At 40.5% G+C, this 16,530-nt stretch overlaps 1 protein-coding gene across 1 annotated transcript in view; it reads right to left on the minus strand.

The window, feature by feature from the left end:
• obscnb (obscurin, cytoskeletal calmodulin and titin-interacting RhoGEF b) overlaps positions 1 to 16,530 on the minus strand; it is a 55,541-nt gene that overhangs the window by 6,471 nt on the left and 32,540 nt on the right. The window contains exons 49-77 of the mRNA XM_072364197.1: positions 15,353 to 15,619; positions 13,291 to 13,569; positions 12,612 to 12,869; positions 12,118 to 12,384; positions 11,695 to 11,967; positions 9,952 to 10,218; positions 9,450 to 9,725; positions 9,054 to 9,326; positions 8,619 to 8,909; positions 8,391 to 8,420; positions 6,714 to 8,063; positions 6,249 to 6,530; positions 5,738 to 5,819; positions 5,504 to 5,628; positions 5,222 to 5,419; positions 5,066 to 5,098; positions 4,863 to 4,961; positions 4,498 to 4,716; positions 4,308 to 4,341; positions 4,146 to 4,198; positions 3,939 to 4,037; positions 2,883 to 2,939; positions 2,098 to 2,237; positions 1,417 to 1,617; positions 1,245 to 1,321; positions 1,001 to 1,171; positions 689 to 848; positions 387 to 503; positions 96 to 260 (exon numbers count right to left, since the gene is read on the minus strand). Coding sequence (XP_072220298.1) covers positions 96 to 260; positions 387 to 503; positions 689 to 848; positions 1,001 to 1,171; positions 1,245 to 1,321; positions 1,417 to 1,617; positions 2,098 to 2,237; positions 2,883 to 2,939; positions 3,939 to 4,037; positions 4,146 to 4,198; positions 4,308 to 4,341; positions 4,498 to 4,716; positions 4,863 to 4,961; positions 5,066 to 5,098; positions 5,222 to 5,419; positions 5,504 to 5,628; positions 5,738 to 5,819; positions 6,249 to 6,530; positions 6,714 to 8,063; positions 8,391 to 8,420; positions 8,619 to 8,909; positions 9,054 to 9,326; positions 9,450 to 9,725; positions 9,952 to 10,218; positions 11,695 to 11,967; positions 12,118 to 12,384; positions 12,612 to 12,869; positions 13,291 to 13,569; positions 15,353 to 15,619 — 6,143 coding nt within the window. The remainder of the gene's footprint in view (positions 1 to 95; positions 261 to 386; positions 504 to 688; positions 849 to 1,000; positions 1,172 to 1,244; positions 1,322 to 1,416; positions 1,618 to 2,097; positions 2,238 to 2,882; positions 2,940 to 3,938; positions 4,038 to 4,145; positions 4,199 to 4,307; positions 4,342 to 4,497; positions 4,717 to 4,862; positions 4,962 to 5,065; positions 5,099 to 5,221; positions 5,420 to 5,503; positions 5,629 to 5,737; positions 5,820 to 6,248; positions 6,531 to 6,713; positions 8,064 to 8,390; positions 8,421 to 8,618; positions 8,910 to 9,053; positions 9,327 to 9,449; positions 9,726 to 9,951; positions 10,219 to 11,694; positions 11,968 to 12,117; positions 12,385 to 12,611; positions 12,870 to 13,290; positions 13,570 to 15,352; positions 15,620 to 16,530) is intronic.

Raw genomic sequence — 16,530 nt, forward strand, 5'->3', positions numbered from 1 at the left:
CCGAAAGAACAGAGCATATAAACAGTCAAATACAAACATCCTATAAAGTGTCCGATCACTGCATCGTACAGTTGGGAAGTATATTTATATATTACCTGTCTAATTGGTTCACCAAGAACTTCAAGAGTAGCTGGGTAGTTCTCAATCAAGGACACGTGGTGGGTATTCTCAGAGCGCTGAGGGAGCGCAGACACGGTTGCATACGCCTCTTCAAGTAGACAGCAATTCTGGCCATTTCTTGCCTTATTTCGAATGAGCTCCTGAAGACGTTTGAGCAGGAATTTCAGTAAAACTAAAGCACATACTTGTAATTCACATGCATTTTCACTTGTAATATAAAAAACTGTTCTAACAAGACTAGACATGCTCTCTGTCATTTCAGTTACCTTCAGGAAGGCCTTGTACTTTTGAATCCTGTCCAGTGGTTGTTGGAGGTAGGCGTTGATGCTTCGTACCGGGGGATCTGCAGGGTTTGCGTTGGCCTGCTCTTTCTCACTGTACTCCTGTAAGAAGAAGGATTATAAATATATAACATACTGTGGCAAACAGGTGGGCAACAGCAAGTGCACATGTAAGCTACATGTAATATGTAAGCTAAATGTAAAAGATAGTGCCATTGTGAACTTATTACCATACAGTGCAACATATTTTCTGAGCCATAACAGATCAATAACAGTCCTGGTGTTACCTTAAAGTAATGGTGGACAGTCTTGTCACTGATAGCAGATTCAGCCTGACTCTGACCTACAAGATACTGGAGGTACTTCTCAAAGCCCTCTTTGTTCCTCAGGAAGCACATGGCTACATCATCATCAGTATCACATTCATTCAACTTTGGGAGGAATGACCTTCAAACAAACAGTGGGAAGAAATGGTTCAATAGCAATGAACAAAATCCCATAGTAAATATCAACTGAATTGAGGAATGATGCAAATATATTCATACTTTCTTTTAGAAAATAGCTAGCAGCAATTACTAGTAATAAGGAAGTGAGCTCACTTGCTATGGAAGGACTTGATATCATCAATGTTCCTGAAAATGGCCTCTTTCTGGCCGGAGACGTCAGGCGGTGCATCAGGACTGTCAGCGTGCCTCCGGTGGTGGGTGGTAAAGAAATCCACCTCTTTAACGAACTCTGATTCTCCATTTATCAAGTCCTGGATAAGTTGGCTAAGGGAATGAAATAAGAGTGTGTTATGATGTGTCCTTTGTTGATTTGTGACCGTAAGTGTGCTTTACTCACAACAACTTTCTCTTGTATTCTCCCTCAGACACCTCCTCCACACTTGCTTCTGGAAGGTCACCCGTCTCAGCAGAGAGCTGGAACGCACATTTTTAAACAGACATCAAGAAATTAAGTAATCCGGAAGATTAAAACGTATGTATCATGCAGATAACACATCCTTTACACATACTTTAAGTTTCTTGTCCAAGTAGGCAGGTGAGACCCAGCCTTGGCGGGATGGAGTCATTTTGGTGGGTTTGGTCCGGACTAACCACTTGAGAGGATGAGCTGAGTCCAAGACCTCAACATACTGTCCCTCCTTTAGAGAGATGGAATCTTTGCTTGCGATTATGGGGTTGTAGTCTGCTGTTGCAACATAGATGTCAAACATCTAAAAGAAAGTACACATTAATGATGGTGCACGTGGGATTTCTTAAAATGCATTACTAACATCATACAAATCATAAGATCCTTTTATGTTGATGATTCTAGCATCTTAACTGTTTGAGCCTGCAGTTTCAATAGCAGTTTTTAACGAGACTGCAGCTTCCATAGGCTCTGTATTTGAATTAAATATAGAGCCAGCTGTCTGTAATGTATTCATTCCTACATTTACGTTATTAACAATAACAAAACAAACTCTCTGCACAGCCCTAAGATGTACTGTAGAATTGTGTTTACAATAAGTAGTCATATCAAAAGAAAGAGGACTGTCCACATTATTTCACTGAATTACACAGCGTAGGTTAATGTTTCTGGTCTTTACCAGATGTAAACCTTGTTTTAGGGTGCTTTCACCTCTTAAGTACATATACAAATTACCATCCACTACTTGCTGAGCAAACAAAATGATCACTTCCTCATATCTCACCTCTCCTCTGGCATCCCCTTCATCAGACTCTGAGGAGGAGTCAGCAATGAGAGAGGGAGGACGAGAACGGCCGTGGTGAGGTGATGCAGAAGGAGTTTTGGTCTCATCATCACTGTCAGCCCCTGGTACACGTAATGAAGCTTGGGCAGCAAGGACAAAGACAGCAGTCAGAGGACAGGCTACTCATGCAAAGACTCAGGACATGTCCTGTTAGTTTAATCTGCCCTTAAAGAAATTAAAAAGTTGCATCACTGCAATGAAGTACAACAGCTAGGTGTTTCATTAATTGAAGAAGTTATCATACTGCACAGCGCTTTATGGGAATATATCAGATCAAAACTTTGTTGTATTCACCAGAACACCTGGTACATACCGATATTAAACATAAACAAATGAAATAATGAAACAAAATGAATCTGCAACAGCCAATCAGTGTTCTACATATTACTACTGAGTTAGTGGCAACATGCAAGTACAGAGAGCTCTCCACATACATGTCAGTCAGCATGTATGCCAACTGTGTGCAAGAGTGACTTAATATGCTTTTTTGGAACTTTTCTTAAAAAAAACCCAGAGAAACACTTGACGAGTTTGGCGGTGGGGGAGCCAAACATGATGAAAAGAACTGAATTACAATGCTGATGTTGTGAATCCACCTAAATATGGAATACATCTTTATTGTTTTCTTATGTGACAAAACTGTTTGACAAATCTAACTAATACTACAAATAAATCTAATGAAAAATGTAGAGTAACTGTGATGCTGATGTGCTTGGGATACATACTGGTGGTTTTGGGCCAAGATTTCATCCACTGGAGCACTTCATGATTCTGTAAATTGTCTGAATAACAAATTAATAATTGGATGAGCATTTAACTGGTGGGGAATGATAAAATGATGGTTGTGGAAAGAGTGGTTAAGAAATGATGTCTGTGTAAACCAATGAGAGAGTTTTCATTCATTCATTAATAATAAAAAGCACAGCACTAGAAGAGCAGGGAAAGAAACATTCCTAAGTCAGGTTTGGTGTCAACTCTAAACCTATTAAAAAGTTTATTTAGCTCCAGTAATGTCAGTGTTGGAGTTTTCAGATGAAATGAAAATTTTCACGATTAATGAATAGCCACATGAATTCAACCAAACCTGACTGGAATACGACAAAACGAAACAGCATAATGTGTCATTTTTAGACTTTCATCAGCATTTGCATTAGTGAATAGCAAAGGTAGCCATAGCAGAGGGAATGGGGGACAGGAAACCTGCAGATGTTTATTCCAACCACAAGTAACTCCAGCTGATTTCAAATAAAGTCTCCTTTTGTGTCAAGGTGTCAATACTGAAATCATCTGGTATAACATTTGGCCTAAATGGCTTATGGGTCAGTGGTTTGTTGAATATCTTAGATTCAGGATGTGTTATCTTGTTAGTTAGCTCATTGCATGCATGATGTTACAATTGTACACACGATTTAACATTTAATATGTGATAATTCTTCATCACACCTAACACCACAGTTTGATATTAGTTGAACATTCAAGCTGAGAGTTTACAGACTCTGAAAATGAAATATCTTTCTTTGTTTTCTAAGCAACAGAGTTAACCTGTTACTGTACCTGATACTATGATGCCAAAACAATGTCATCAAGTCAAAACAAGTATAAAACAAAATCATCATCGAGTATAGATATGGATAACAATTCAATAGACTTGGTAACTGTCTGTGGAACGCCTCCTGAAAACATTTCTCAGGATATTTAGAAAGTGAGCAAAAGTTGTTGTTTTTTTAAATAAATTAAATTTGATATCAAACTGCATTTGTAGATTTGTCTTTAGCACTTACCTTGAGTGAACTTTGCTGATACCATTTCAGTGATCTGAGAAGTGAGTTTCATGAGGAATTCCTCCGTACCCACTTCACCTAGATAGGGTATTTGCCCTTCTTCCATTGTGCACAATAAGAAAAAATGTCATAAATATTTAAATAATACAGTATTGTGTGACTGCAAAAACATTATAATCATACACAAAAAAGGCCTTTTTTTTTTACCTTTCCCTCTATTCGTCTCCTCTTCTGGAGGACTAATTTTAATCCCAAGAACCCTGAGGAGCATTAAATGTTACATTTTATATTAACTTCATGCATGTAATACAATGTTTCCGCATGTATTTAAAATGCACTTTATACATGTCTATTTATGTTTAAACTTACTCTGAGGCTGCGGTCTCTTTCTTTGGTTGTGGTGCTGGGAACAAGGCAGAATGGGGCACACATAGATAATCACTTACAATACTTACAAACAAAAGCTGAGACAGCATTTTACCAAGTGTTTTGTAGTTTATGGATATACTCGTGAACCATGTGATTTCAGTTTAGTTAATCAATGAATGTTTCTGCTTACTGTCATCCACTTCGAGGCGAGCAGTGCAGATAGACTGTCCTGCTCTATTTGCAGCAATACAGGTGTAAGTGCCAGTGTACTCGGTGCCAACGTCCATCAGGATGAGGCTGTGCTGGCGCCCAGAGCTTGCTATTTTGTACCCCTTAGTGTCAGGCTTGATCCACAAGACATCCTCTGAAGATTTCTCCTTAAGCCAGGAGACAACAGGAGTAGGAGATCCTGAAAGAGCGAAGAAAAAATATGTAGAACATGTAATAAATGCCGCATGAAGAAAAGTGTAGGAAATGGGTTCTGATCTGATCAACAATACAAAACTCAACCACTTAATGGTGTCTAAAGATTTTAAGAAAATGATGTAAACAAACCTTCTACTTTGACAGACAGAGTAATGCTTGCGCCTTGTTTCACCTTCCTGTTGCTGAACCTCTCAAGGAAGCGGGGTGGCACTAGGGGCTCCTTTGAGTCTGAGCAAAAATAGTGCAAAACATCACAAGAGACTTCTTAAACTAAACCATATATCCCCTGAATTAGTGCTTGTGTCAGGTTTGTTGAATAAATGTCAAGTTACCTTTTTTATCTTGTGGCATAATCTCCCCTGGACCTGTTGCGGAAATGGAATGGTTATTCTATTTGTAAGCATCAACTCCAATTCTAAGTACATAAAGTTGTGCATCTTTTGTTGTTTTTGCATAAGTTATTTAGTTAATCACTTTTTCATACATACTCAGTACGGTCAGTCGGGCAGAGGAGTAAGCAGAACCGGCTACATTGCTGATGTAAGCAGAGTATTCTCCCATATCTTCTCTCTTCACTTCCAGAATTTCCACCCCATGAACATCCCTCTCTGCTGACAACAGAATTCTTTTTGACGGTTGTAGAGGATGGCCATCTTTGAACCAGTATACTTTGGGTTTGGGGAAACCTGAAAAACAGAAATATTTCAGAAACTTCCTTCTTAAGTCAAGTAGAGTGTTATTTGATAGTTAAGAAAAATCGAGACCCTTACCCTTTAATTTGAGCTGCATCTTGGCAGTGGGAGAACCTGGACTGACATGGATGTCATGAAGCTCATCCACAACCTGCGGTAGCTGATCGTCCTCGGCAACGGACTCAAAGGTCTCAGTTTCCCTGCTTGAAGAGAATAAAACAGAACACCAAGTTAGTATTTGTCATTAGAGTGTGAATGTTAACCAAATCGGTTGATTAATTTTTGAATTGCTATAAAACACAGCATTCTCACCTGGACACATATCCCTTGGCACTGACAAAGGAGGACGTCTCAGTGACATCAGCAGCAGTGTCATAATCTGAGCTGCAAGACACTGAAGGAGAGGAATGACATACATTATCAAACAATGTTCAGTGACATCAGGCACAATGTGTGGATGCTTGTGACTCTGTAGTTTCGATAGCCTTGGATCATTTAATTGAGGACACTTTTTCAGAGCAGAATCACTTTGGCCTCTCTGCTGTTTCAAGATGCATGTTCAGGGTTAGGAGATTGGTTTCATGTTTTACAAAATATGTTTCGGCCGAAGAACAGACCGCACACTATGAATGCTGCGATGAATGTATGAACAAAAACATGGATGTGGTGTGAAAATAAAGGACTGAAAACAAACTGTACAACCTAGAAGAAAAGTGGAACATCAAACAAAAGGCACTGGCAAACATACAGAAGAGAGCATGACAAAAGCTGTTTTTAATAATGCAAAAATGCAAACTTGTGCATGTAATGCATGTTGACTTACTATCAACCCTGAGTTCAGCTTTAGTGGCTGCAATGCCACTGCTGTTTTCTGCTGTACATCGATAGACACCCATGTCAGTGGGCAACACTGTGGTGATGATGAGTTGGTGGCAGCCCTCTTGGTCCTCATTGATCATGTAGTGGTCATTCTCCTCTAGTATTTTGCCATCCTTATACCAGCGAACTGTGGGAGGGGGCTTTCCGATCACAACGCAGTCAAAGCTGACTGGATAACCATCTGGAACATCTTGACTTTGTAGCTCTGTCAAGAAGACCGGGGCAGCTAGGTGGCATAAAGAAATAATTTGATAATTACAATAATATACATACATAAACTCTGAGGAATTTGATAAACTTTTTTAGATATTTGATATACTTTGGCACAATAAAATTGATGATGTTCAAAGTTTACACAAATTGTAGAATGATCGTAACATCTGTACAACCAGTCCCATTTGTTTCTTACCTGCAGCTCCAGCCATAAAAGCCGGAGGCTGACGATCTTGTGTGGGCGTCTGTGTGCCTTCTTGGATGTAGCCCATCTTTTTAATTCTCAGCTCCACTTTGTGGGACCCTGCTGCTACGATGGTGGTATCTACAGGGACCCCATGGATTGTGAACATCTCATGGAATCTCTTTGAGGCAACCTCAGCCTCGGTCCTTGAATCAAAGCGAATGTAGATGTAATTGTCATCCTCACGGTAGGAGTGTGGATCTGGGATGGAGTCCCCTTCATCTGCACTGACAAACGGTTCTTCCTCAACATCTGGTGGGAGACGTGTGCGCAACAGCCGCCTGAGACGTCTGCTTGCCTGCCTCAGTGACTCATCCATCTCACTACCTGAGGAGCTTTCAGGCTCACTGTCTGCACTGTAACCCACTGTCAGCGGCCGGCGCCCTGATGACTCTCTCACTGTTCCGACTGTCACCTTAGCACTGTGAGAACTTACTCCAAATTTGTTGGTGACCTCACAAGTGTAAACCCCTGTGTCCTTGGTGGTGATGGCAGTGATGACCAGAGAGCAGGTGCCATCATTGTAGATATCAATATGATGATGCTTGCCATCTGTCAGAGGTTCTCCATCTTTCATCCAGCATACTTTATCAGGTTTGCCCTCCGTCACACATTCCAGATGTATGGTACCATTAGGTTCTTTGGTCTGATCTTTGTAGACGTCTTTGAAGACAGGACGCATGTCCTTACGAGCCTTGTAGCCCTTGAAGGCAGCTTGAATCTTAATGGCAGCATCTCTCAGCTCGGGCTCATCCTCCTTAGTAATCTCCATGACGCTGCTCTCCTGTGTAGATTGTTTTTCAACAGTTTGCTGATTTGCAGTTGTTATGACTTGTGTTTGCTGCACTGTTTTCTGCTCTGACATCTGGAAATGTGCAAAGAACCTCTCAGTGGTGAGAGCCTCTGTCTCACTGGTTGCTGTGACAGCAGTCTCGCTACTCTTTTTGAGGTAAGACACAAGTGTTGATCCCCCAGAAACAGTCTCTTCCACTGAGCTGATGGACTGGTTGGATTCTGTCTGCTTCTTGGACACAATAACCTGCTCCGTCTCAGCTGATTTTACTTCCATTTTCTCAGATGATTTTACTTCCATTTTCTCAGATGATATAAGCTCTTTTTGTCCTGTTTTGGTTCGACCACCTTTACCATCTTCCTCAGGTTGTTCCGAGATAGAGTCCAGGGTGGGTTCTCGACTCATACGTCGTTTCTTGGCTGATGCTTCCCACAGCTCATGGAGATCACCTTCCTCTGCAGCTTCGACAGGTAGACTAGGTTGCCCCAGTGCATCTTCCTGATTAACATCTTTAGATATGACCACAATGGAACAATAGTTAGGGTCCAGAAGACACAATATCTGCTTAACTAGTCAATTACCCAAACTAGGTTTTTAACTGTAGACAAAATCCATAGTTCAGAATAAAGCATGCAGTTAGAAGAGCAAAATCTCAGATTCTGACCACACCGGAGGGTTAATCAAAAATACACAATGTTTAGTGTGAATTAATAAATTCTACATGTTGAATAAATCTATTAACCATTGTTAGGCTCGTAATTTAAAAGGCAGAAGTGTTTATCTACAGTAGCACATGTGGAATAAATGCAATAAAAAAACATAAAACATGATCTTACCTGCACAGACTGTTGGCTGCACAGGTGCTTCTGTTTAACCATAAGAAAAGCATGATAACAAATGTTATAATACATCTATATCACTGGCTAGAATGCTGAGAATGTGTGAAACTACTGTCCATATCTCAATGTCAAATAAAATTCTGAAAAAAAAAGAAATAATAAGCAAATTTCCATGGAAAACAATCAAGAATACTATTATATTAAATGAAGTGCATGTCCACTCACCAAGCTGCACAGTCAGAGGGAGTTCAACAGGCTCTCCAGTTCCAGCTCTGTTGATGGCTGCAACTCTAAACCTGTAGCCACTTCCTGGGGTGAGATTTTCAACCACAAATTCTGTGTTGCAGACAGGCTCAGAATGACATGGAAGCCAGAGGGCACTGTCCACAAGTCGCATCTCTACCCTGTAGCCCAGAATTGGACTCCCTCCATCATGAAGTGGAGTGAACCAAGAGAGGCTGACAGACTCTGTCGTCTTACTCAGAACCTCTGGGTCCTCTGGAGGATCAGGCACAGCTTTTGGAAAGAATAGAACAGGGACTTAGATGACCTTTTAAACACTATCTAAAAACACAATTTAAAATACAGAAAACCAATCGTTTAAAAAAACTAGCTATAAACAGCGTTACATCATAGTAAAGCTGTTCATCAAATACTTACTGACGATGGTAAGCTTGGCCAAAGAAAGAGCATCTCTAGCAGCAAATGTGATTTCTTGCTGTGGCAAAAGAGGGGCCTGTCTCAGGACAAGCCAATAGGAACTGGCATCAGCCTTCATGGCCCAGAGGTCGCTGGGCTTGAGCTCAACACCATTAGCATACCAGGTCACTTCTGCAGCTGGGACAGGTTCAGTCAGCTTCACGCAAAACTCAACCTTCTCTCCCACTGCAGCCACTCTGTCCTCCAAACCCTGCACAACGTCCAGCTTCCAGGCTTATGAGAGAAAAAAATAGACATGGAACTTGTTTGCAATTAAAGTTAATGAAATGAGAATGCGCAGTTCAAGAAAGATAATACATTCAGTGTAGCTTCAAAGTAGGCATTTGGATGACTTACCTTTAACAGTGAGTTTGGCAGAGGTGGAAGCTGTACCAGCTTTAAATGTCACTGTGCAACTGTCTTTAACGTGCAGCTCTTTCAACAGGAGCAGATGGCGAAGACCACTCTCAAATGAAACTATCTCTGTTTTAGGGGAGTCTTTCACCGGTTTCTCATCAAGAAACCAGCAGCAATCTTTATTCTCAGGACGAGAAAGGGCACACTCAAAGAGCGTTTCACCCCCATCAAAAGTCTCCATATTCTCCAGGCCTTGAACAATGCGAATGGGTTTGTCTGTAGAAAACAAAAGGAAAATAAAGACAAAACAAACACAATTAAAAAAGGATTTCATGACAACTGCAATGTTACAGAAGTCAAATAAATGAAGCGTTTGTCAACTCAGGGCACAAAGCTTGTGATGATCAGCAAAAGATCAGTTTATTGGCCAAACAGTTTGGTATGACGTAGCAGAGGAGATTCCATAAGCCTTGGTGCTCTTTCCATGTGGAGGGAAGCTCACCTTCCACATGAAGTGAAGCGACCACACAGGTCCCCTCTGCCTCACAGGAGTACGTGCCCATGTCCTCAGCGGACACGCGGTTAATGTACAAGCGTGCCACACTCCAGTCCTGCTCCACTAACACCCTTCGGCCATCAGGCTGCAAAGGCTGCCCATCTTTTCTCCACTGAGCCTTGACTGGCCTCGAGAACTGGCAGATGAACTCAGCCGGTTGGTTTTCAACAACCCGAAGGTCCTCCATCTCGCTCACCACTTCAACCATCGGATCTGAGGTTGGGGTCAGGGGGGCATACGGTCAGGACTCGGCCCAGGAGGTGAGGACACGACTTGGGCATGCCGAATGACGTGTAGGCTTTATAACCCCCAAAAACTTGTTGAAGTGTCAGAGATATATGATCTTTTAATGGATTATAAAGCGCAAATTCTATGCATCGCTGGCAAAATTTTTATGTGACCAAGGCAATGAGCTAAGTGAGCTTTTTAGGGGGTTAAAAAGCCCAACAGTCAAAATTCACAATAATGGTCAGAACCAAAGACAACATGGTACTGGCAGCTGATAAGAGAGGAGGGGGTTATAAGTGTGCAAAAGGCCAATGCCAAACTAATGGTAGGTGTAGTGGAGTTAGAGGTTTTAGTGCTATGGGGCAGCGCTCTGGGCAAAGGAGGTAAATGGAGCATGAGTATTTAAGAGCATCTGGCCAGTATGGGTGGGTGGAGCAGCACTTTCTCTACAAAACATTTCCCGACACAGTGCGTATCTTAGTCTATACCAACAAAAAAACATTGTTTTCTCTTATTGGATCTGATCTGACCGAATAAGAGTTGTGCATTATCTATAATTATTTACTGTTACTGAGGATAATAAAAACAGAAAAGGCTGCACAGCTCACAGCTGATGATAGATAGTAGATAAATAAGGTAACTAGATTGCAGCCAGCCAAACAAATCATGTCAGATCATTTTTTGCTCAAGAGGAGTTTTGCTTTTACGTAAAAACAAGCTTGAATGTGAAATGTCACGATGACACCATGTCAAATAAAAAACACTTGATTCACTTATATATGTGGCATATACCTTTCAGTAAAATCTGGTATTGACTGCAAATTGGCCAATGTCACAGATGGTAAAAAGTATAATCATAGAAAATATGTAGAAAGATTTATACAAATATCCTCTGAGGCTTTATTAAAGGCGCAGCATTGTTCAACAAAACGGGTAAATATTTACTAAAAGATCTCAGAAGTCTGAAACATAACTACAATCCTTCCAGCAGCCCAAAATACATGAGAAAGAGCAGCAATTTGCTACTACAAACAGTTTTTTCTTTTGTGGTGCTGCACCCAGTTGTATGTTTTGATTACATGAAAGCATCCAGCATGAAGTTATACTGCAATTATTGTCATTAATAAAACATGAAACAATGTTGCTCATGCATGGTGATATACTGAACCGTCAATGTCAAACCTGATATTAATATATTAATCAACCTTTTATAGAACCCTGCAGAAAACTATTTTAATCAACAACAGTAATAGTGGCTCTTATTTATCACGATGAATTGCTCTAACATCTTTTCAAACTTATAACTGAGATTGGCAGATGAGTTCTTGTATGTTGCAGTGATGATAACATCCCACTGAGCTTTAATCAAGCTGTTAATTATCTGTTCATAAGATTTTAAACATGGAGTTTGAATTCTACAGGGTCTAAAAAGACTGAGTTACTGTTAAAAAATATATATACCTTTGACTAAGAGCTTGGCTGCTGCAGTTAAATTGCCCGCTCTGAAGGTGACAGTGCCAGAGTCATCTGTTTTCAGGTTCTTTAAGGTGACTGTGTGGATGTGGTCTGGACACTGCCCTATCTCAATAAAGGGGCTATTCTCCAGCAAGGTACCATCAAGCCACCACTGCACCTTACCAGGGGCCCTACCAGACAGCTGGCAGGAGAAAGTTGCCCACTCCCCAACAAAGACGTCAGTGGTCTTTAGACCACAAACAATGAAGACTTCTTTCACTGTTGGGGGAAAAATACATATATATATATATATACCCTGAGCCTCAAACATTAGCATTAAACAAACTCGACTGAGAAAAGGAGATGACACTGTAGCAGACAGACAGAATGCATTCAAGGACAAGTGCATTAGTACTGTAAGGAGGCTACCTTGCACTGTCAAAGAAGCTGTAGTGAGCTGATCTCCTGCATCACAGGTGTAGTAGCCACTATCTTCAGGCTCCAAGTTCCGAATGCAGAGCTCTCGAATGCACCCTTCCTGCTTCATTTCATACTTCTTACCAGGCTGGAGGACAATGCCTCCTTTCCTCCATTCAACACGCACACCTGGCTTAGACAGCTCACAGTGCATGGTAATATCATCACTCTCTAAGGCATCCTCGCTCTTGAGTTCTTTCTGGAAGAACACTGGGGCACCTGGTGAGAGTTTGAAATGGGAAAGATTGACATAAGACAATGAGATGGCAGGTTTGCCATCACCTATTGGAGATGACGAGAGATACTTCCATGAGGGTTTTAGACACAAGTTTTGCAGTGATACCAGACTGGTTATGTTGTTGAAAGAAGTGGAATATTCAAGAATATTTCAGTTGTTTAATCCAATTTTGGTCCAGTGCTGAACTTGATCATCAATTGCTCTTTACCTTCCACAGTCAATGTGACATCACACTGGGCATCTCCAGTGTCACAGGTGTAGGTTCCTGAGTCCTCAGGCACCAGGTTGTGAATACGAAGCTGATGCAATGCTCCATTATTCCTCAGGTCATATTTGAGACCTGCTCGGATGGTCACATTATTCCTGATCCAGGTGACTTTGGCATTGGGGTCAGAGATGGAGCAGGCAAGAGTGACCGTTTCACCCTCTAATGCCACAGAGTTGTGTGGCTTCTCTAATATCAGCGCTGTAAATATGGGAAACGTAGCATTTATATGCAGTCTTTTCCCTTCCTTAATACCCCTAAAAATAACCACCTCATCAACTTTATACATTTATAAATACATGCACTGATTACTATATTCTATCACACAATTTATGAAATTGAATTATCTGACATTTTCACAATATCAGCAATGATAACAAGGAAACTATGCTATAAAACTAACATTTGCTAAAGTTATTTAGAAAACAATCCAGCTTGAAGATATTCAGTTAATCTCCTGCATGATAATATTTTTCATAATGATGAGGGCGATGATGGTGAAGATTAGGATGAGAATGAAGATGTTTTCCATTAAATACAAAACAACCAAAAAAGCTGCTTAGCTGCTGATGGAGATGGATTGAGGATTAAAACTCTTTAGTGACCATGTCATCTCCTTTACCTTTGGGTTTCTCCTCCACCAGGAGACAGGCCACGGTCTTTGCCTCTCCCACTACGAAGGCAACATCCCCTGATTCATCTGTGGTTACCATCTTCAGAACCAGACGGTGCACTCTGCCTTGACTGCTCATTTGATTGAGATCGTTATTTTGAAGGAGGTTGTCTCCGAGCCACCATTCCCCGTTGGTGACGCCTGAGTGTGACAGTTCAACCTCAAAGACGGCATCCTGGCCGGTGGTCACAGTTATATCGCACAGCTCCCGGATGATGCGCACACGCTCTGAGAGTGAATGGGAGGTCACAGATCAGATCTTGGTAGATCCTCCAGTAGATATCTCTATGAGAGCTCATCCATCACCCAGGATCCTTTTTTAATACTTTCTTTATATCTCCCTCCTGAATATTGATATCCAGAATATGGATGAAGTGGCATGTGCCTTTCTACAGAAACCTGTTTTTAATAGCACCTGAAGTATATATTTTTTCTTTTATGAACATACTTCAATTTAATATATTTTGACTGAACATCATTAATATTTCCTCTGTTAGGGAACAGATACAGAGTCCCACCACATAAGACTGGGGCAAAACTCTGACAAATGACTGTGCATGAAGTCTTGTAAATACAACCCCAATTCCCCCCAAAAGTTGTGTGATATACAAATAAAAACAGAATGCAATTATTTACCAAACATATCAAATGTTTAAGTGAGACATTTAATTATTTCATGAAAAATATTAGCTCATCATGAATAAAGCAACACTGGATAGACTAGCTGGAAAGGTATGTGGTGCGAAAAAGAAACAGTCGGAGGAATAATAATATAACTAATTATGTTTAACATGTCAGTGAGACTGGGTATGGAAAAGAGCACCGTAGAAAGGAAATTTCTCTTTTAAATCAGAGATGTACACAAGTTAAGTTCAGATTCAGGAACAGTAGAACAGCGTCTTCAAATTATTGAACAATGTCTAAATAATGTTCCACAATGTGAAATTGCAAAAACTTAGAGTATTCTAATTATATCATCTACAATACATCATATAAAAACATTCAGAGATTCTGAAAACATCTCTTTGTGCAAGGAAAGCCAAAAACCAATATTGGATCTCTGATCCTCAGATGCTCTGGCAGCCGTGTGTGAACATGATCCAGAAATGCAGCTTTAGGTCTTTTTGGGCCAAAGCTCATTTAAAATGGACTGAGTCAAAGTGGAAACTGTTCTGTGATAAGGCAAACTAAAATATGAAATACTTTTTTGGAAATCCGTGTGTGTGTGTGTGTGTGTCCTCTGGTCAAAAGAGGAGAAGGACCACCTTGCTTGCCATCACTACTGCTCTCAAAAGCATGCTTCTCTGATGGTATGGGGGTGCATATGGAACTGGCAGCTTACACATCTGTAAAGGCTCCATCAACAGTATATACAGGTTTTAGAGCAACATCTGCTCCTGCATATTTCAGCAAGACGATGCTAAACCACACACTGCATCTGTTAAAACAGCACAGCTTCAGAGTAGATAAGATCTGGTGCTGGACTGGCCTGTCTGCAGTGCAGACCTTTCACCAACTGATAATATTTGGCACATCATGAAACACAAAATGCAACAAAGAATACCCTGCTGGACAACATTAATCTCCTAAAGTCCAGCAACTGTTCTCCTCACATCCTAGATTTTTACAGTGTTGAAAAGAAGAGGAAATGCTACACAGTAGTAAACATGACCCCGTCCTAGCTTTTTCGAGATATGTTGCTGCCATCAAATTCAAGATGAGCTTCAAAATTCAATATTTTTCACAAAACAGTAAATTGCAAAAACATTCTTTTTGTTTACATTTTGCAAAGTGTCCCAACTTGTTTGGATTTGGAGTTGTAATACATTTCATCACAGTTGAGATATTGGTCTATAAGTAGCAAATCCAAGAGGATTAGTTGTTGAGTAGGAGACTTAATTTAATCCACGACTTAATTGGAATCACGAGAAAGTGTGTAAAAAGGATTTCAGGAAGGATGAAGACAACAGAAGATAAAAGACACAGGTGGGCGATGAAGATGTGCTGTTACCTTTTACAGTCAGGGTAGCAGTGCTTTTCTTCTCTCCTGTCTCACAGGTATATTCACCGCTATCGTCAGGGATCAGCTTGTGTATCACCAGGATGTGAGCGGTAGCTCTCTGCTGCATCGTGTACTTTCCTCCCTGGGTGAGTATTGTTGAGCCTCTCAGCCAGGTCACCTTGCAGTCAGGGCTAGAAGTCTCGCAGGACATTGAGGCTTCACCTCCTTCTGTGGCCTCTTGACTCTCCAGTTCCTTCTTGAACGATACAGGTGCTGCTGCCAGAAAGACCAGTTTCATGTGATGAATGATTTAGTCATCTTAAAAGTTTTAGAGGGGAACACAGCATCCACCAAACACACTGTTATCAAAGGCGGCATTATTTATACAGACACTGCAACTCCTACGCCATAGAGACACTTAAAACAGAACAAGAATAGAGCTCTTAAGATCTCATGTGCACTCAGCCAACTTCAAAGTGTGAAAAGAAACTAAATCATCAAAAACTCTGAAGTGAATGAAGAGTCTTTTGTTTTTGGACACATTACTACTGCAGTTTTAATGGATATATAGTGAAATATGGGAAAAATAAAAGAATAAATAGATTAAAAAAATCTAAAAATTCTGTATGATGTATTTGTGTGCACCATGGAAAGGATTGCCTCACAGACACACATTTCAAATCCTTCAATTCATAGAAAATAGTATAGAGGTGGCGGAACATAAGAAAGGGAGGAGCAGTCGTGCAACCTAGTTTTTTGGAGGTAAAATTTACACGTCGGAATATATACTGTGTATTCATTCATTTAGACACCAAAGCCGGACAACTTCAAAAGTGTGTAACACAGCAGCAAGCTGATTTGAGAGAAAAAGTGCAAAGTGCGTGGAATTTTGCTTTATAACAGTTCCACTGAAACATATCAATCGACAGGACAAAATTTAATTTGAATACTAAACTGATTCAAGGTCAATGGAAAGAGGGTTGAACATGCATATATATATTACAGAAATATAATATGATCTGTAGGAAGTTTTTGTTACAAATATGGAAGTAACATGAATGCAAAAGAACTAGAAGAACAGTGTGAAAAGAAAGTGCAATTATGTTTTGAAGAACTCTTTGAAATGGCAGCTGGAATGTGTCCCACAAGAAAAACAGAAGTCCAAATGTTAATGTAGATGCAAATGG

This window comes from Leuresthes tenuis, unplaced genomic scaffold, assembly GCF_036924035.1.
Source record: "Leuresthes tenuis unplaced genomic scaffold, fLeuTen1.0.hap1 SCAF_14, whole genome shotgun sequence".
NCBI lineage: Eukaryota > Metazoa > Chordata > Actinopteri > Atheriniformes > Atherinopsidae > Leuresthes > Leuresthes tenuis.